The following is a 22258-nucleotide window of genomic DNA, read 5'->3' as shown; positions in this document are numbered from 1 at the left end:
CTTGTTAGCCTCAAAGCAAATCAAGCTCGAGGATTACTCCATACATCAGGCCACTCACAAGCCCAAGCGCTAAATTTCAAGTTAAATCAGGGTCCTCCATATAAAAAACACACTTGGCCGCCCCTTTCTAGTCTTCCATTTCTTGGAAAAATATGCCTTCACAAGGCTGAAAACTTATATTTAAATATTGAGAAATGTTCTGCAACAAGGTGAAGCCTCACTGGTCAGCACAGGAAATCAGCACAGCTGACTGGGGCATTTCTTTCTTCTGTCCATCACAAGGATGTGTGGTCCTGGGATTTCTGTAAAAAGAAATGAGGTATGCAAGCTGTAAAATGGCAATGTGTGCACATTGGGCAAAATCAAGGTATTGCTTCAAATCTAGGCTTTCATGTACCAAAAACTAAAACAGCTTGTTTCTGCTAAGAGTAGCTATGGTGCGTTAATTAGTGGTGTTTGGAAAATTCACTATTCACTGCACAAATACACCTTTTCCCAAAGTTAACTTTACAGATTAGTATATTACATAGCAAGATGACACGTAGAAACAACAGGTGAAGAGTGCCCTGCTGAAATGAGTTTACAATCTAGACAGAGTTAGGGTGTATTATGCCGGTGCCAGTTATAGGGATGGACCAGTATAAGTACAAGTATAGGTATTGCCGGAGAGGGACTAGGAGAGGTGAGCTAATGGAATATGGGGGGAAGGATGTTAACGTGTAAGGTTGTAGGCGCCCTTAAATAAGTGGCCTTAAGGGATTTTTTAAAGGACCGAGGCAGGAGGAAAGATGGATAGGTTGGGGGAGGACATTCCAGAGGAAAGGGGCAGCCCTTGAGAAGTCGTGTAAGCATGCATGAGAGCTAGAAATCAGAGGAGAAGACCAAAGGAGATTATTGGATGAGCGGAGAAACCAGTTAGAAGTGTATTTAGAGATGAGTGTTGAGATGTAAGTCAAGATTTTGAAATTAATCCTGAAGCGTACAGGCAGCCAACTAAGAGACTGGCAGAGGAGAGATGTGTTAGTAAAGCGATGAGGATGATAAGTCTGTCAGCAGTGTTCATTGTGAATTGTAGAGGTCAAGACGGGTATGAGGGAGACCAGCTAAGAGAAAGTTACGATAATCAAGGCGGGCGATAATGAGGGCATGGACAAGAGCCTTAGTGGCATCTTGTGTAAGGATGGGACAGGTGCGGTCAGTGTTTTTAAGATGATGGCAGCAGTTGAACTTCAGTTATAAAGCTAGATTCCATGGCATCATGATTAATCCATCTTAATTTTATTATTTTAATTATCTCTCATTGCCAGTTAGCAACAGTAGCCAAGTTGGATTACACATGTCAACAGCAGAATAATACAAAAAAACATACTAACCTGTGAATATTTTCCATTGCTGCTACTTCAGCAAGAGCAGCCAGACTAAAAAATGCAGATACAGATGGCATATCTTGACTAATACTATGATTCTGCTCCACCTCTTCTTCTCCTGGAATTACGAGTTCTCCTTCGCAATTGTCATTTTTGTTGTCATTTTTTTGACAATTGTTAGAGAGAATTTGCTCTTCTACATAAAGAATAAACATCACTTGTCACCATAGACTGTTATGTTACAAGCGTACATTAATATCATTCACATTGAAAGCACACTGATGGGTAAAATTATCTTCCAGATCACAATTTACCAAAAGAAAATTATTGACAATTTAGTGTAATCTAATGTCTTTATGTTATACTATTAAGCACAACTAAACGTATAGTTGCTATTAAAATTCTAATCATAACAACAGTCTTGATTTTCTTCATATTTAATGTAAACTATTTGTGTAAGGCACCTACTAAAATATGTTTTCTTTGATTTAGATATGACATTAATTAACAATGCCCCATCTTACCAAGACCCTGTACTCCAGTGGAAGACTGACCCTCCACATGCCGAACAAGATGTGTGATTTTATTTTTTCTCGCTTTTCGTTTTTGGCTTCCAACCAGAGGTTCCTGAATGGCTATAGGTTCCGGAATGTTGGGAACTGGTGCAAAATTACTGTATCCGGAGCTGTCTCTGGTGGTTTTATCTTCTAATATGGCTGAAAAAATATGCTGTTACTTCCCAATGCACATATAGGACATTTTTACCATAGAATGCATTCTTAAGTGCAATAACAATACATTTTTTGTAATAGAAGCAAATAAAACATTAGAACAAAATACCCAAATCCAGTCTGCATGGACTGAAAATGTTGAAAATGAAGTATGAATAAAAATATCCCTGTAAAGACCGAGTCAAAAACATGTCAAGCCAGAAGTTTTTCTTAAGCCTCTTAAAAATGGGTGCGAACCAGCTTCTTGTAAAAAGTAAATCCTACCATCAGCTATAAAAACATATTAAAACATAAAAAAATTAGTTTGATCTGTTGCTTGTTTGAGCATAGGCAACTCCAAATGTTATGTCTTTTCGCCAACTAAAATAAAAAGGCTTTATAAAAACTAAAAGGATTTAAAGAAACCAAGCCCTGTGTCTGTACTGAACTGATCTACTCTGCTCTGGGTTCCAGATTATATCTAGAGCTAGGTGAACAATTTTCTAGCACATCTGAAAATGTGTGAAAAGCAGCACTTTCCACACCAATGTTTATAAACTATATCATATAAAAATAAGTAATACACAGACATATCATTAAAGTGCAACAAATAAATAGAAAGCACAATATTTAGTGAAGGCAGATCTTTACCCGACATGTAGGCAACAAATGCCAAGGTAGAGAAAGATCTCCTGCCTGCTGTGATGACCTATATCACACCAGTACTGGCACTATAGCACTTCAGGGAAACAGAACATTAGGCATTTTAATATCAAGGTGAGTAAGAATGAGATTATTGTGACATCCCCCACTCGCATGTCAGTGTATAATGTTAATAAAAAATTAAACTATACAAATTACTATACATTAATAAATATAATAAATATACTACCTTTATCCGAAATACTTTGCTTGTCTTTCTTATTTTTGTATTTGCTTACAATCTTGTGAAACAAATTCTTTTTCTGGGACTGGAATGTGCCTGAAAAAACAACAAGAAACACAGAATTGTCAATTCAGTAAGCTAAGGTGTGATTAATGAGGGTATGATAGCATGGTATGAACACAGTACTGTTGGAGACTGGCTCTGGACTGAAGAATGGGGAGATGGTAAGCAAAAGTGAGCATTGGCATGTAAAAGGCTTTATTCACTTTTATGTGAATTGCGTTAACAATACTTTTTATACCCATTTTCTTAAAAACACAAAAAGACCCGTCCCTGTCATTTTATCCATTTCTCGAACAATGAAGCACCACGTACATCATGAAAATATGTACCAACGACATAAAAACTGGTTCCACGTCACCCACAGCAAATCCCCTGCACTTCTGTGCATGTGACTGCTGCTGCAGCCAATCACATGCATGGATAAGGTCAGATAAGACAGCCCTTGGAAGTTCTGTATTTGTCTCTCTCCTCACCAAAACTAAGAAAGTGTCTCAAAACTAGACTTGTGCATTCGTCTTCGGGCGAAGACATGAAGAAGAGAAGACAGCGGCGGTAAAACGTAGACGAAGACACACAACACAAAGAATCTTTGTGATCGTCTTCATCTTCGTCTACTAATCTCCCTGGTCCCTTCCCCATCTAGCCTACCTTATCTTCGCGGCATCGCAGGAGTTGACGGAAGCGGAAATCCGTAGGTTCGCCATCAGGGGTTAATGGGTAGTGCGAGTGACCCTATTGGTCACCTGCAGGGTCTTCCTCTGGCATCACCCTGCAGGTGACTAATAGGCTCACTGGCACGGCCTTTTTACGTAGGTTAAAGGGCCGTGGAATCGACCAATAGGTTCACTCGGACGGCCCCTTAACTCCTTCAGGTGCACCCTGACCACTGTTCTCCCTGCCGCAACAGTTAAAAGTCCGTACGAACGACCAATAAAGTCGCTTGTGCGGACATTTAACTGATAGAGCAGGGAGACCAGTGGTCTCTGTCGGACCAGTTGCTGCATTAGAATTTTAAAAGTCTGTACAAGCGACTCTATGGGAGAAGCCAGAACGGGCGAATATTCACGGAATATGAAGATTTTTTTTTTTGCCGAAGACGAGCACGAAGACCTCCCTGGTGCCCAAGTCTACTCAAAACCCAGGTTTAAAAAAGATAAATATTTTTTTTTATTTGTGCCTGACCCCAAGGGCTAAGTGTTTTTATACGTAATTTTAATATACATTGGGTCATGTGGTTAGAGTAGTTGAGAATTAGGGAAAAAATTTGTTTATGAGCTTGTAAAAATTTTATTTTGCCACAACACAAAGAACCTCTCCTGGAGTCTGCAATATAGAATTGGTCACTGATCCATAAGAACAATATTTTGGAACTGGAGTTAGCACATAAAAGATCTACTAAAATAATTACGAGAACTCTTTTGAATTACGAGGAGTGCCTCGCAAAACTGGGTTAATTTACTCTGGAAGGTGATGTCTTGAATATGTGAAAATAAATAAATTAAAATTAAATGTCAGAACAAGGTGTTCTGATTTTGTTGTTATAGACTGTTTTAAAACCCCAATCTAAGACTGTACGAAAGCTTGAAGCAGCCAATCAGGGGCAGAAAAGCACTTCTTTTAAGATCGATGGAAGTGTATTCTGCACATGCCAAGGAGGGGTGTCTGAGCCTTACCGGATGACATTTGCAGTGGCAATTTTGGAGCTGACTGACAGTAAGTATACCACATGTTAGGATATGTGCTTAGTATTTAATTGCACATTGGTTTGCTTTAAGGAAAAAAGTAAGGCTAACAGAACAGTTAACTCTGTACGCAGGAAGGCTAACCACAGCACCTACCTTTGTTTGTTTTCTGATCATTTTGTCCATTGTCACTCTTTTTCTTTTTTCTAGGAACGGACACATTTTTGCGATCAAATGTAACAGGACTGTACTGTGGAAGGCTGTTGAACTTCTTTTCGAATTCCTCTTCCAGTTTTGCTAGTCTAAAACCCACAAAGGAATGTCGCAGAAAGAACATAATTATAAACAAGGCTGTAGTTATGTGAATTCCATAGTTATGTGAACTGCATAATTACGTGAATTGAATAGTTATGTGAATTCGGACTGTAGGCAGGCTAACACTAATGCATGCAATAATATGGAGTACATTTTGCCTAGTGCAAGGCAACAAATCAAAGAAATGTAAACAAAATATCACTAGTCCTAAATAGAAACTGTCTCTGGGAAAAGAACATACCCAACAGCTGACTCTTCTGCGGGCTTTGCCTTTTTCAATTTTTTGCTCCCACTTAGTCCGGTTTGACTGTACCCCCAGCTATCTTCATTCCAGCCTTCATGATCTGACGAGTTACCCTTTCCTGAATTTCGTTTGCCTGTATGTAAAGAAACATTAATGGTGACTAACGATACTAATGCCATCTGTGAAAATTGTTCACCAGTTTTTAAATATTGTGAATAACACATTTAAACCTACCTCATGGTGAAAATTGAATTTTCTAAACTACTATGGACTAGGATACATGCTGAGATTAACATACAGTTCTGTATTAAACAGAAGCTTAGGATATAGCCTCACAGAATATAGGATGGTCATGGTTTTGATAACACTGTGTCTTCCCAAGTACGCATTTCCTTTTCTTGCTTACCTCTGTCAACATTGGCACGTAGAGTGGTCAGCATGCCTTCAGACACTAATGTTTTGTAAAGTGCTCCTTTACAGGACCTTTCTGACTTTCTTGAACCACAGGCCTCTATTTTTTTATTACTTGAACAATCCTCAGGTTTGAGTATTTCTGGCAAGCACACAGGAGGAACCTCTTCTGTAGGGGAAAGTGCTTCGTCTTTAACGTTTTGGGCCATGTCAGTAGACTCTTTCAAAACAGGAGCACAATTTATAGGCTCAGGCACCACCAGCTCTTTGGCAGCCTCTGAGAACTTTTCATATTTATCCTTTACTACTTTCTTTTCCTTTGACTTCAGTTTCTTCTTTTTTTGCTTAATGTCTGAAAAATTAAGATTTGGACTGGTACCACAACAGACTTTTTTGCTGGGTGAAACCAAAGGCATTTCGTCACCCCAGTCTCCTTTTGCAACAGCCTCTATAGTGTACATCACACTTTCAATGTCTGACTCAGATGACTGTCTTTTTTTACAGCTCTTCTTTGGGGATATTTTCTCTCCAACATCATGATCTATTTTGCTTTTTTTCTTCTTCTTTTTATTTTTTTCTCGTTTCAGGAGTCCTAGAAATTCTGTTTCAGAAGGATTTGTGGAAGCGGAGCTCTCTTTTTTAACTTTGACATGGCCATACTCATTTTTTTTGCAAACATGAGAATAATCTTTAAGGCTGCTGGAAATCACTTCATAATCTGATGCTTCAGACTTTGTCTCTTTCAAGCATAGTGGATTCTGCACCATAATTGTATCAGTGTTTACATCTCCTGAAGTTTCTATTTTCACAGCTTCTGATGCCACACACATCTTTAAAAATAAAGATATATAAATATATAAATAAATAAAACAAAAAAAAAATATATATATATATATAAAACAAATTGTAAATTACAATAAATAATTCAGTTCTATCAATGAAACACCATAAAATATATTATTTGAATAATCATTTCCCTTTAATACCTCTGCAAGCTGAAACAATGCTGATGTCCCACACTGCTTTGTTGATGCGGGCGAATCGGAATGTGATGTGTTTGATGAAATCTACACTCAAAATCAATAGACACAACAACAGTCATACAAATGAAGCTGATAATAAAACATAAAATGACAATATAATATATAAATATGACACTAAAAGAGATAATGCATGGACCCTATAACATCTTGCCAGACTCGCACGCCTGGGCTTAGCATAGCTGTGGCCGAATTGCCCAAACAAGCGCTTCTTCTACATAAGAGAACATCTTGTAACTAAAATAAAACTAACGCAATAATGCCAAGAAACAAAAATCCATAGACACATCTCCAATCAGGAATAATCAAACATTGCTTTATTTCACTATTATTATTATTATTACACCCACAGATTGCGAGGTGTGCAGATCAGCAGTTTTTACTCTAGGATGTGAGGTCAGAGTCTGTGAAGCGGGCGCTAACTCTACTATTGCAATGTGAAATTAGCCTTTACAAAGAGCTGTTGCAGGAGCTGAAGCAGAATAAGAGATGCAATACAGAGCTCACATGCTGAAAAGTAAATGTATAAAAGACTGCTTGTGCATGTAAACCTTTTCAGCCCAAGTACCCCAACACCCACCTATACATTATCGTTTGTAATTTCAATAAGCATAGTATAGTTTTTTAATGACCAATATCTGTTTTTTTCAGTTATCAGAGTTATATTGTCTTTTGCACATAAGCAAACAGATTTTTAACCTTGCTGCAACCCCCCCCCCAAGCTGCACAAAAACAAAGAATAATGTCTTAATTCTATAAATGTATCACTTCTTAACTGGGGAAACCCCACCTCAAAAGGAATTGAACATGGACTTCCGCCAATACACTTAATATTATTCTTACCATTGTAGCGAAACAGTACAATTCTTTTGAAATGGTTATTTAGAAGTGATATTTTCCTGGCAATGTTGCAAACCTATGAGTTAACTCTTAAGAGTACTTTAATATGCATTCTTCCAAAACGAAAAAAAAAAAAAAAAATCAATCATGTTTGCAGGCATCTACCTCCATGATCTAATATTTCTTGCCACTGACTGGCTGATTAAGGCTGTCAATCAGTGGCAGGATAGTGATCCCTTGAAAATCAATCGGAGACCTTTACATATGCGCGCTGGGATCTAAACAGACCCCTTCAGTCAGCATTTACCACAGCCAGTTCTGGATCTCACTGGAGGTGCAAGGAGATCATGTGCAAGGAAAAGCATTCAGAATCCGCCTATACATTTGCAAAATTAACCACATGAAAATTTAAATAGGGACCACGCAGCTATCTGATGCAGTAAAGTGCATTTGATGGTTGGAGTGGCCCTTTAAACATTTACTGCACCACTTTTTATGAGGTAGCACAGTGACATGGAGAACCAGTGAATATATTACTGGAATATCTGCTCTTTTTTGAGTCTGAAAATGTTGAAGAATTCATAAACAATAAATATTTAAATAAAATAAAATTATTTATTAAAAATAAAATGATTATGAACTGGAGAGTGTGGTCCACGTACTTTTTTAGAAGCATCAGTTTATTAGACAAAAATACTCTCCTTAAGCTCCTTCTAATTTAATTTGTAAAGCGGGAAGCAATCTACAGTAGTGCCATGAAAACAAATTGAACCATTTAAATAATAACATATATCAATGACTTCTTTCCAAAAAAAGGGTCTTATTTACTCTTAAATGAATCCACACCACCTACAAACATCTCCTTAACAAAAAAAAGCATTCCAGAGGTTTACTGCCCTTACTGAAAAGAATTCCATACCCTGTGTATTGCCTTATCTTACTCCTGAATTAAAAAATCATGTTGACTGCAGTATCCTTATAATTCAATTAATAAATTAATGTATTGCACCAGTTGACAAATGGCAGACACACCACAATGACAACAAATATGATCAATTACCATTATTTGTTAACCTACAAAGCTGATAATGCAGTTATTTATTTAAGGCTCTGTTATATAGGGTTCAATAAACATGATGGATAGTGTATCTTAACACCATTAGGTTACCTCTGCTAAATGGAAAAGGGCAGATTTCCCACAACGTTTCGAGGGTTCTAGACTGTCAATTTGTGAAGTATTTGAAGATATCTGGATAAAAGAACAAGCAAAATTAGTAACACAACATTACATTTCATCAACAGTCATATAGAAGATAAATAGTTGTTCCTCAGCTGTTGCTGGAAATACAAAAGATGATACAGTAAATGCCTATAATATTTATATAGAGGTTTAAAAAGGAATGGTTCCCAGTGTAGTAAACTGCCACTCTCCATTGTCAAATATACCCTGCTGAAGATACACCCCCTAGTTGTGATGTTCATTTCATTATTAAGTAAATATAACGCACAATGGATTATTAAAGTGATGTTTACAGGATACAGCCTTATCATTCTGATGCTGTTGACTGCATACTAAAATAGATGAAGGGTCCATTTCCAATTATATGCCGCATGCTAAAGAGACAGTCATGTTTGGATTTTTATTCTAGTAAAATCTAACTAGCGTTTCATTCACTTTAGGGCTCCACAAACCCTGGGCACTCATGGTTTTGGGGAACAAGTGGGTAAAAAGTGGCCATATTGAATCCGACACTCTACGCTTTCCTGTGGGGGGGCATGAAGCTACTACTGGGAGGCACCTAGTGGGGTCACGTAATGCATGTTATGTGAGCCTGCTGGGCGCTTTGATGTGCAGGATTTACGACGACAGAAGATTGGCATTGCAGGTCTCCACGAGGTGAGAGGGGTAGTAGTGAATGTGAGTGTAAACGAGTGTATACTTACAGTGTCAGTGTGTATGTGTGTAATATGTATGAGCCGGAGTCAGTATGTGAGTGTGCGTGTATACTGTAGTGTCAGAGTCAGTATGTCTACTGTACTGTAGTGCCAGATTCGGTGTGTATGTTTGCATAGTGTTAGAATGTGTAATTTAATATATATATATATATATATATATATATATATATATTTATAGTGTGCATGTTGGCATTAGCATGAGTGTGTGTAATAGTGTATGGTGTTAGCATATGTGTACATGAGTGTAGAATGTTAGCGTGCATGTGTTACTGTAAGGTGTTTGCGAGCATAAAACATTAGCATGTGTCTGTTACTCTATGGTGTTAGTGTTAGCTTCATTCAGAAACCCAGTAGCATCATAGATCTGTGAAAACATGACCATGACTTATTTTGTTCTGACACGTTTGGAAGCGGCCAAGAAACCCTACAATAATAGTTTTTAATTTATGCACTGGCTGCCTACTAATGCACAGATCTGAGTGCGTGTTTGCATAGCCCCAACACATTTTGCCACAAACCCAGTATCATCATGTCCTTGCCAAAAGCACAAAATCTTGCTAGCAAACACATATTCATACATATAGGTGTAGGATATCCAAGACAAGGTAACATTTGTGGTAGAAAAAATGTAAGTGTGCAAGGGCAGGGTCCTCTTCATTTCCTGAGCCAATATGTTCCAACTTGTGTTCATGTTATTGTTAAATCATTTTTTATTTGGTATTCTGCTGTCACTATATAAATGTATTATGTATGTAACGAATGAGCACCATTAAATTACGCCATCCTATCTGTGTGAAAAATACTGATTCACACTTGGAAGTTGTTGAATGTTGTTACTAAATGTTTTTAATTTTTTTGCAATATGTGCCATTTTGATCTTCATTTCTGTGCATTGGCGTTTTCCAATAACCTACATTACCCTCTATCACTTTTAGTTCACAATGTTCTGTACCTCAGCAAACTGGAACAGTGCTGACTTCTCACATCGCTTAGCAGGTGTCGGGACATCTGAATGTGATGTACTGGAAGAAATCTTAAAGTAATACATAATCATCAATAACTGTGAAAGACAGAATGGCTACTAAAGGAAATGAAACAAAAACAATACAAAAATACATTTTACAGATATGTGAATTTCATGTTTGCCAATCTCACTGTATTTTAAGATGAAAGTGAAGAATAGTTAAGAAAAAGTTTTGCATTACACATTATTCAGATAAGTATATTCTAGTTTTGAACAGGTCCAGAAAGTTATTCTAGGCTATATTTAATAATTTTTATATGCTGTGCTCACACTTTATTTATAGCTGGATTTTTGAATAGCAGAAATAAATTACACTAAATACTTACATTACTATTATGTACAAGAATATTTTATAACATCAATTGGCCACATGTGCAATTTTTAACATGTTTTGGGTAAGCCGGTACTGCTTACACTTACTTTCAAGCACATCCTGTTAATTTGCACCAAGTAGCTATAACATACTTTTTCCTGTGTTTCTAGTCACTCTAACATACATGCATTTATTGTTGGCTATCACTGCCTTTTTGAATTATAGTCCAGGTATCAACAAAGACATATTCGCCATGTGCTTGTAAATTTATAAATGAACATACTTCGGCAAACTGAAATAATTCAGAATTTCTGCTGGGTGGGGAAGAGTCTGAATCCTTTGACTTGCAAACACTGGAAGATACCTGTTAAAAGGGGGTAAAACAAAGTCAGTGTAGATGTACCCCCCAACAGAATTTACAAACTACCAATAATGAGAATGTGTGTTCCACAAGGGGTTTTCCCGAGGACTCTTTTAACGGAACTGTTCTCGATTAGAACAATGCGTAAGAGATTTCCTTTTTTCATAAATCCATTTTCTCAATTGTAGTCTTTTTACATAAATAGACAAATGTAACAGTTTGTCTTTAGATGTTATTTTACGACAGATCTGAAAATATTTCCCTTTCCTGCGATGACTTCTATTTAGTCCTTCTCATTCAATCAGTGATGTAACAAGGTTAATTAACTTAGACATGTCCTCAATTGGAAAAACCGTCTGTTTTTTTTGTGAAAATGGGCCTCTTGGTTTATTAGTATTGCACAAAATCTAATGTATTTCCTCTTGATGATTAGTGTCAATTTAGCTTCAATTTCTCTCTACAATTGTTATAAGAAAAAGTCTTGAAAAACAGTAACACGCTAAACTTCAGGAAATGAAAAATGTAATATTTGAAGGATTACTGCTGCCTATATAAAGGATTTCATATTTTCATTTTATACTTGCGCTAGTTGACATTTTTGTAGATTTTTTTTATTGTATTTCAGAGTGAAAGTAATTGAAGAGCATACATTAGTACTTTTTTCTCACAGGCACTAAAACCTACCTTTTATAACTATACTTTTCCTTATTTATTTAACACAATCTGTAAGCTGATTTTATTTAATTGGCACCTGAGATGTACAGCTTCTCAAAACTGTTGTGTATTCCGAGACCTATCCATGTTCTCAGCACAGTAACATCTCACTACTGACCTAATCAATACAGCTTTGATAAAAGAACAGTCTGGCTTACCTCTGTCACTGAACTTTTTATGTGTTCCGCCAAAGCGTGATCCCCCTGTGCAGTCAAAGCATGTTCACCTGCTAGAAGCAGCATACTGAGTCCACCCATCTGTGTTGGATCTTGGGAACAAAAGAAGAAAAAATCTGGTATCTAAAGACGCATGTTAAAAATGTACAACATAATGAACTGATGCTTTCTACCAATATGATTTTAGCTTTGTCACCTTTACACCAAATTATTTATGCATTTTTGTCAACCATGCCAAGCTGTGAGCATACATCCATTCAGATTCCATTTTACTGTTATTAAAGCTGTGTAATTATGTTTCGTTCACATGAATATCATGGTGAACACTACAGTACCTACTTTCCATGCCAGCTCCAGACTATTAAGGAGGTGTGAGATGCTTGAGAAGCCACCATAGAAGGTTTATAATCTAGCTTCACAGGAGTAGATACATGAAAAAAAAACACCAATAGAAATCATGTACGTGAATCTTTGCTTTAATTTATATGTCCATTACTGTTATTTAGGATTTATGTACATCAATACATACTATTTCACTATGCTTTTCCATGCTTCCATGTAGGCATTAATAATAATAATACGCTATAAAATGAACCTCTGCAAGGTGTTTGGTAAATTCAATTGTGTTAATATATTTAGAAAGTGAGTCTGGTGCTGTGTCTGTTGCCATCAATATAGTGGTGGAATAGTCTATTCGGGATTATTATTTATTGTTTTATATAGCGCCATCTAATTCCGTAGCGCTGTACAATGGGTAGACAGGACATAACAAGTAGCATGTAATATAACAAATTGACTAACAGAGACAACAGGTGAGGAGGGCCCTGCTCAAACAAGCTTACAGTCTTACTGTTTTGCACCACGATCACCTTTATACAAAATATCCATGTGCTGTTCAGATATTCAGATACTATTTGCTGAGAATCATACGGGAGGTTAAAGGATGTAATAAAGAGCATTACATACAATGTGGTATTTGTAATACTACCAATCAAAACATCACCACAGAAATGGATGTAAAGACAAAAAAAGTATATTACCCCTGTGTATAGAAACTCGCCAAAAGGAACCTCAAAGAAGAATGAGTTCTATTTTTAAAGAATAACATGGTGATTTAAGCAGAAATATATTATTCTATACTATATTATACTGATGCCTTGGCTCTACTGAAAGGAGTCTATTGTGTGTACTGTCAGTAACCATTAGCACAACAATTTACAATTTACTTCTAGCCGCTTTTGAAGTTGGAGTTTTAGCTCATGGGTCTGCAGGGTTGCCCTTCAAGAAACCGTAGAAGAAAGAACTACATAATTTGTCTTAACGCACTGTTTATATCCTATTAACATTGCTGAAGAGAGTATAATATACTTCATGTTGTAAATATACTTATACAGTATACAAATAACATTTGTGGAATGACAGTTGAGAAGCATTATGATTAAATGTTTTGGATACATTTGGATACTTAAAATAGGTAAACTGACCATTAATAACACTAGCAAATAACCACTGCATGGACCACCTAAAGTGGTTACTTACAAAGTAATTATCCTGTGCTTCTACTGAAACAATTTATGATTGTAAGCAATTTACCAGCTCTGAAATGCTTGTTAAAATGAATATGATGCACTCACATCACTAATGTTCTCTAGTCGTAACAATCGGACATCCATTCTTTAATATTGCAAGTCAAATACACTTGTTAAAGTAAACGAAAAAATTAGAGTACAATAATCACTTCTCAAACTACCTTTAATTATTTTCTATTCTTTTAAGCAGCGTATCTTTATAACGTGTCAGTGGCAAAACAAATACACATAAAATAATAGTTAAAATAAATGTAAGTTATATTTGTGTAACTAAAACACACCAGCATCAAACTTCTACACACGTATTACTCCATTGGCAACTATTATTACAACCGGACAAAGCATTTTCTTGTCAAAGACCACCATTGAATTAACTCACCTGCAATGCCAAAATTAAGCTGAGGCATTTCATCTCCTTTTGACACATTCTTGGGACTTGGAAGTTCTTTGACAGCTTCTGGAGGGTACGGCCATATTTTTTTCCTGGTTGCAACATTTGGTGATGGAGGCTTTACTGGTTTGTTAGTTGTAGGACACCACTTATAGCCTGGATTTGCTTTCATAAAAGCATCCTTATACTTGAAAGAAGAAAAAAAAAAACAACGTAAGAATTAATGGTCAATAGTATGCAAAGAAACACTGAAGTCAGGTAAGTAGTACAAACATAGCACAAAGTATAAACTGGGGAGGAACAGTGACCCATCAATTCTATAAACACTCAGATGTATATTCAGAAAACGTCATTGGCCACCCACAGGAAAATAACAGATAATGTAAAAAAGTGTTTTAAAGCAGGTTTGAGTCATACCAAAACTATACATTACGTGGATTCACCACACTCATTCTCACAGGAGAAGCATGCCAGATTTGGTAATTTATAATGAACAATGAAGATAATTTGTTGAAATTGCAACTCGCCTGCAAAACCCTAGAGTGTAGGATGGATAACTAAGTGTTTTCTTTACCCTGGTCCAAAAGTGGCAAGGATAGCCGCTTAATAACTGAAGGGTGTTTACATTAACATGTCTTGTACCTTTACATAGGCTACCAGGACCAATAAACAACCAACAAAAACAGAGGAATAATAATACAGATCATGAGGACATGAAGATACAATTACTTCCATCATGAGCATTTCTAACAGGTATGTATTTCTTATTTTAATCTGTAAACACCATTATGTAGGCTTAATTAGTGAGCTGAACAGTGAAATGTTCGATTTAGGAAAATGTGTTACAGATTTTTAAGTAAAAGAGCCTACATGTAAGCAAGCTAAAATGGCTATATCCAGCTACTTGATGTGTTGGTGGCATTTCCTAAAGATGGCATTAACACTTGATTTTAGTGACGGCTATGATAACTGGTACACACAATCAATATGCCCATATCATTTATAAAGGATGATGATGTCTAGCCTATGACTAGCAAGAAATAAAAATAAAAAAAAAACAATACTGAAACATCTAAAACTAAGAAAAGAATGCCAGGAATCTAATCTTAGCATTTACAAACACCATACAATCTCTATTTATATAAAACATCCTTGTCACATTGTGAATTATCTTCTAAATCAAAACACACCCAGAAATTCATAAATAAAATTAGAAAAAAGAAAATAAATGTCAACACACACATTGCATGAAAGAGTTCCTTTCTGTATTTGATATTATACAGCACTTGATTTGTTAATTAAAAACAAGTTTCTTATGCGTTAAGAGAAAATAAGCTTTTACTTTTTTTTTTAAGATTATTTTCTGCAGGAAAACTGTAGTTTAAAATAGGAACTAAGGACAGAGGAGAACCAAAGTCTTCTCCAACACAGCTACACAAGCACACATGCCACTTTCATTTCTTAAATTCTGGAAAGGATTGCATGTTTTTGTACATATAAACTGACAAACCTCTTTTGCCATATCAGTATATTTCTGCTTTTCATTAGGATCCAGAAAAGCCCACCAGTCTGCCAATATTTTTGTAGCACCGCGGTTATCCAAACGAGGATGCTCCTGACGTACTAGAGAGCGATGACGCTTACAGAATAACAAGAAAGCATTCATCGGCCTGCGAGCTCTTTGTTCAGGTGATTCGTTGTCTTCTGCTTCATCAACATCCTGTTCTAGACTATCAGCATCTACAAATTGGACCTTCAGAGAAATAAAAAAACTATTTTAATCAGACGTAAGGTCAAATATTTCATCATTCAGATGTAGTAGGTGAGAGCAGACAGAAAATATGACCAAGGTTTGCCATTTAGATGGAAATATAATCAGATGTAAAATTGTTTCATATTGGAAAGATCAAAACACAATTCACGTGCTATCATGAAAACAGTGGGTTTTAATTACTACTGTGATGACATAAAAATCATAGACAAAGTGCTGCAGCATCCACTGCCATCCACTGGTTTATAGTATAGAAGACTTCCTTGCTTGTGATGCACACCACAGGAGAAGATAGCCTTCTTTCCAGGTCATAAGATCGTCGTGATCATCAAGCTTAGTGATCAAGTGAGTTGATGCAACTTCACACAACTAACACTAAGGTACAAAGAAAAGACATGGCTGAAGAATGTCCTTCTCTTCTCTAATCACTACAATACTAAGTTAAGTTTAAAACCAAGTTGCACGTAAGCTTCTAGACAGCTAATAGTCCATTACAGATAGTATGGGTCGGTCTGAGCAAATACCAGTATTGCCCACTGGATAAAACCGCTCTTCGTATAAAGGATATAAATAACTTTTATCAGTGTTAACGTTGGCACGGAACATAATTTGTTTGTAAAGTTAACTTAGTCCACAAGTTGATTTTACTTCCACTTGTAAAAATATTTTACATGTTATAAGCCTGACCCTCAATTTAAAGTGATTTATTTAAATCAATACGTTGCCTTTGCACAAATCCTCTTTACCCTTTTTAATCGTCAGAAGAAAATCAGAACCTTTTTTGTTGATCCCTCCTCATTAATCACATCACAAACTGAACTAAAACTCTGTAATGCATAATCACTAACTGTAAGACATGGAGGTATAAGATACCATGTTTTTAAATCACTTTTTCAAAACGCCAATAATGTTGGCATCCCTTATACCATAACTGTAATATCTATGGAAGTCTACATGTCCAATTACAGGGTATTTGCTTATGGGGCAATAAACAGAGAGGTTTATTTTTAAGAGGTACATTAATGTAATGGTAAAGACATACCTTTGTGACTGTCTCTTTAAAATAAACATCAATAAAGTAAAGTAATCTGAAGTAAAGTATCTGAAGAGATACACTTTAAATATTATAACTGTCCTTGATAGCCTTTTTACTGCAATGACAGTGAATAATGAAGAATTGTTATAGCCACATCAACAACTTAATGATAACAGCGCAGCAACACTCAGTTTTTGAATCTTTGTGGAACTGGAAAAAGAAACTTCAGGGCATTACTAAGAGATGCCAAAAGGTAACCGTTTACGTGTCCATAGCAACACTTTCTATTTCTGGAAGTTGCTGGAACTCAATCGGTTACATTATATCAGAAAGTATTTTAGCGCAATTCATTTAATCATTGAATATTATCATATATTTTTTTATATATGATATGATACTTATATTTTAACTTTTCGCAATAAAGGTATTTCTATCCACTCTCCATTTTTAAGTGACCTGTTGTAAATTTTTCTAGATATTTTTATAAATGTTTTAAGTGTTACAGTAATCCCAGATTCATGTACATCTATGTTTGTAAGTCCAACTACCGTATTTGCTCGATTATAAGACGAGGTTTTTTTCAGAGCAAATGCTCTGAAAAATACCCCTCGTCTTCTAATCGGGGTCGTCTTCTAATCAGACCTCAAATAGAGTCTGATTAGGAGACTAAGATCCAGATCCCCCGCACCGCTGCAGGGGACCTGGATCCTCCTGTCTCACCCCCCCCCATCATACACACTTACCGGTGCTTCCTGCTGTATTGCCGGGGCAGCGGGTTGACGTCTACGCGATCCGCGTAGACAACGTCCGCTGCAGCCGGAAGGAGGTGTGGCTAGCAGCGGGGGTTGTCTGCGTCCGTCGCGTAGACCTTCCCCGACTGTCAGAGATCTCTGATCTCTGACAGCCGGGGAAAGTATACGCGACGGACGCATACAAACCCCCGCTGCCAACTCCACCTCCTTCCGGCTGCAGCAGAAGGCGACGTCAACCCGCTGCCCCGGCTGGAAGCACCGGTAAGAGAGGGCTGAGAGGGGAGAGAGGGGAGAGAGGAGAGAGGAGAGGGGAGGGGGGGGAGAGAGTGTGTGTGTGTGTTAGTTAAATGGGGGCATAGGGCATTTCTGGAGTGGCGTTAAGGGGGCATTTAATAGAGCACTCTGCCTCCTGAAATGCCTTATACCTCCCTATATGCCACTCTGCCCCATAATATGCCTTTTAACCCCCTAAATGCCAGAGTGGCATATAGGGGTATAAGGCATTTCTGGAGGCAGAGTGCTCTATACAATGCCTTTTAACTCCCTTAATGCCACTCTGCCTCCTGAAATGCCTTATACCTCCCTATATGCCACTCTGCCCCATAATATGCATTTTAACCCCCTAAATGCCAGAATGGGATATAGGGGTATAAGGCATTTCTGGAGGCAGAGTGGCATATAGGGGGTCAAAAGGCATACCATGGGGCACAGTGGCATATAGAGGGTTAAAAGGCATATCATGGGCCACAGTGCCATATTGGTGTGGCAAGCCTGGGGGCAGATGTGCGTAACTGGGGGACAGGCTGGAAAATACAAGAAATAAAAACAAAAAAATATTTTTCTCAATCATAGCTTTTATTAAAAAAAATAGTTTACATGAATTAACATTTACTGGTAAAACTTTTTTCCTTTAGGGTCGTCTTATATTCAGGCTTTTTCTTTTTTCCTAAGTTAATATTCAGATTTTGGGGGGTCGTCTTATAATCAGGGTCGTCTTATAATCGAGCAAATACGGTAATTATGGTCCTTTACTTTGGGAGCACATAATGGATACTAAAGCTCTACAAATGCAGCTAAACAATGCAATCATTGGAACCTTACAGACGGATAATTTCAATACATATGTAATTAGAAGGGATAATTCTATTCTTATGAACGAAGAACAAATCAAAATGTTGTTCCAAAGAGTTCAGGCATTTTCTATTTACCCAACATTAAAATATGTTAGGTTTAGCAGAGAGAAAAGAGAGGAGAAATACGAAAGATTAAAGATAAAGAAAATAGGGAAAGAAAAGGAGTGAAACAAGTTATAGAGAAGCTATTAAGAAAGGAAAGTAGAAAGGCTGAGAGGGCCTTTTATAAAGCATGTGAATAGTTGATAACACCTGAAAGGTACAGGACATAGTAGTGTTCTCAATGTCCACTAAATATTGTAACTTTCATTAAATGTACCGTAATTACAATTAGATCCTAACACAATATTTCAAAAGAACATGTGAGGATACAAATGGCAATGTGCTAGAGGTTAACCATTGAGTTGTTTAACACGCAAACACTTACTTTATCAACATCTTCCTCATCCTCCTCTTCCTCGTCTTCCTCAGAAAAGTCTAAAATTTTGTTTGCGAGAAGTGGGTGCCACTGCAGGCACTTTCTCTTTGGTCGTTTTCCAGTTCCTTCTCCTTCAGTAGAATGATCTTTATTTCTGGTACTGCCTTTCATTACTGTGGTCTATATAACAAAGAAGTATGTTGGTGTTTCAAAGTTCAACAAACATAAAACATCTAGAACTATGGTTGTCCCACATCTGAAGAAAAATAATATAATATAACACTGCTAGAAGATTTACTGATATTGAATTTGTTCTGTGTGGCGTTTTAACCTATTTATTACCTTATAGATGTGTCTTCACAAAAGTTGTGGCAAGATTACATTTAGGATGTACCTGTACTTCATGCATTTTTAATGCGTGGGAGATCAGGTTGTATATTGACAGCCTGGACTACATTGTCAGCAGAAGCCAGCATCTCTAGTTTATCGCACCGATAAACTGTTACATGAGGAATACCCAAACGTGTATTTCTTTCCTGTATTTGTCACTAATAACACCCACAGTAAGCTTTTTGGAGGGAACGCTGCTGGCATTGAAGAACCCCCCCCCGCTGGCTGATTCTGCTCATTGCGATCAGCAATGTTAGGGCTCTAGAGAATGCGGGAACAGAACAATGTTTCTTCTTCTTCTTTCCACAAAGGGAAAAAGTAAACAAAAGAAAAAAAACATTTTTAATGAATCAATAAAAGTGAAAAAGAAAATAAATTTAAAAAAATACAGCGAGCTCAGTGATGTCATTGTGTAATGACATCACGGCCCCCAATCAACCATGTCAGAAGTATTACAAATACTACCCTTTAGGAGAAGAGGGTCCCCTATAGAGTACCTATACCTATAGATGTGGCCCTCTAGAACATATGTGTGGTATGTCTGTGTTTAGAGGATATTGCCAAACAAATTGTTCATCAGTGGGACCTACAGGGTAGAGAACATTCTAAGCAAAATTGGGAAAAAAACTTGGTATGTTTTTTTCTTTTAAACATACTAGCACTCACAATTATTTTGTTCTGTTTCCAAAAGCCCTATTTTACCTGAACAAGATGTACAATTTGTGTGGGTACATCAAACATGGCAAAAAAAAAGGTACTAATAAAAATTTGCATGGAAAGAGTTAAGAGCTATCCATGAATTTTGCTAACATGCCAGGATGGTATCTACAATATATGACGATCAGAGTAGTTTATGTTATCATATCAGTCAGTGAGGATGCTATTACCAAGTCAGTAAGATCAAAAAGTGACTCCACAAATCGCATTGAACAATTACTGACAGACCTATTAGTTACTTCTTCAGGTTGAAAAAACATAGCATATAGAAATTATTTAAAATGTTACTTTTCAGAATCATTTAGTATTTGTAGACAGGATGCAAATCCTGGGATTTATTAAACAAAACCTGTTGTGTAGAGATATAGTCACATGAATGTTCATGAACTAAGATGTCCCTACAGTAGATGTAATCCGTCTGAAGAAAGGACTCATAATTTCTTGAAAAGTTGACCCAATAAGGTGGGTCACTAAAAGACATTACAATCTACTAAATGAACTCCAGAGATCCGAAAATTCAAGATGCACCATTTAGCATTGTTCACAGCTCCAAGCAATATCTACATGTGGTAGAATAAGCTTTAGTGCCACAAATCTTATAATAACATAAGCAACAAACCAAATATTTAATATCTATGTAATTTAATAATGTAGCTGGTAAAATTTAAATATGTATTGAACATTTCACCTTTTAAAAAGGAAGGGGTTGTTCAGAGAGATTGTTTTGTTGAATTCAGATTTCTGCTGTCTACTGCTTAGATGTAATGAATGCTACTCTATTGATTCTTTTCTTAGATATCTTAATGTAGAATAATACTATCAATTATAAGTGATATAGTACTTTCACTACTTCTACTTCTCCATCTAAAACAGTCTAATGAAAGTGTTGGTGACATTTCTACTTAACATCTAAGGATCCATTTAATGTAAAGAATTTAGTTTAAATTATGCCTTTGGTTGAATATATATCATCAAATCAAACAAATAGATTATTAAGGTAGACAAATTATGTGTTTGGGGACTGTTGGGCATGCTAATAAAAGCAAAGGTAAACGTTCCCTCTAAATGATTCATTATTTCATTATAAGTGAATGGACTGTATATAGAACCTTACATCTTAAAAATGCCACAAACTGACTTTTAGCCTAAAGGGTTAGAGACTACAAGTTCTCCGTAAACATTTTTAATAACAGCACAGACTCTCATAGACTTTAGGATACAATTGCAAACATTAGCAAACATAGAATGACTGTAGGACATGGTTAATGATATATGGATGGACAAACAGATCTATGTGCATTATTCGGGAGGCCAGGTCCACTGGAAGGCCAGGTTCACGCAATAGCAAAGAAAGAAAGAAGACATGGGGAGAAGGGGATGAAGAAAGAAGAACTACAAGTCACTGGCTCAACAGTCAGATTTGTCTGGTTAATCATGAAAGCAATATTTTTTGTGCTAAAAACAAAACTGAGGCATTTTAAGGGTTTGGACGAGGAGACTATTAAACATGTGAAATATATCTGAAAAAGAGAATTTAAGCAAACTTTAACAATCGGCATATGCAGTTTTGCTGCAAAATATATGTAAATCCTCTGGAGTTATATTTTGCATCTTTTTCCTTTCTTTATACCCTATATTTGAATATATGTTAAATTCTCGATTTTCAGGAATGACAGTTCCAACACGCTTCCTTTATCTGCAGGCCTGTAGGCTGCCATTGTTGTTAGTGATGTGATATTTTGGGTGACTTTAGCCGCTCGAACACCACACTGAAAAGATTCTTTATGGCAATGCTAATGAAGTCTCTTCCTCCATAGACTGTCATTAGTCGGTGGGTCCAACTGTGTCATTCTATTGTTTATCATGGGCAGCATGATAAGGAGTCAGGATATTTGTCGGGTAGATTGGGTTACGATAACTTAGCTGAAACACATAAAAATGGCTAATATCCAGCAGTTT

The 22258-nt window shown here is 36.6% G+C and overlaps 1 protein-coding gene across 1 annotated transcript; it reads right to left on the bottom strand.

Annotated features, from left to right (window-relative positions):
* Positions 1-217: 217 nt before the first annotated feature.
* LOC149300878 (HMG box transcription factor BBX-like) lies at positions 218-19363 on the bottom strand. Its single transcript, XM_089484461.1, has 13 exons — positions 19202-19363; positions 15593-15835; positions 14071-14269; positions 12129-12194; positions 11135-11217; positions 10467-10547; positions 8727-8807; positions 5674-6508; positions 5265-5400; positions 4865-5010; positions 2970-3059; positions 1374-1563; positions 218-302 (listed from the first exon to the last, which is right to left on the bottom strand). Exons 1-13 carry the CDS (start codon positions 19361-19363, stop codon positions 218-220), a joined length of 2397 nt encoding a protein of 798 aa, XP_089340587.1.
* Positions 19364-22258: the final 2895 nt, after the last annotated feature.

Source organism: Sceloporus occidentalis, unplaced genomic scaffold (assembly GCF_023333645.1).
Source record: "Sceloporus occidentalis isolate IW3139 unplaced genomic scaffold, rSceOcc1.0.p SCAF_22, whole genome shotgun sequence".
Taxonomy (NCBI): Eukaryota; Metazoa; Chordata; class Lepidosauria; order Squamata; family Phrynosomatidae; genus Sceloporus; species Sceloporus occidentalis.
This window is presented reverse-complemented; position numbering and strand designations above follow the sequence as displayed.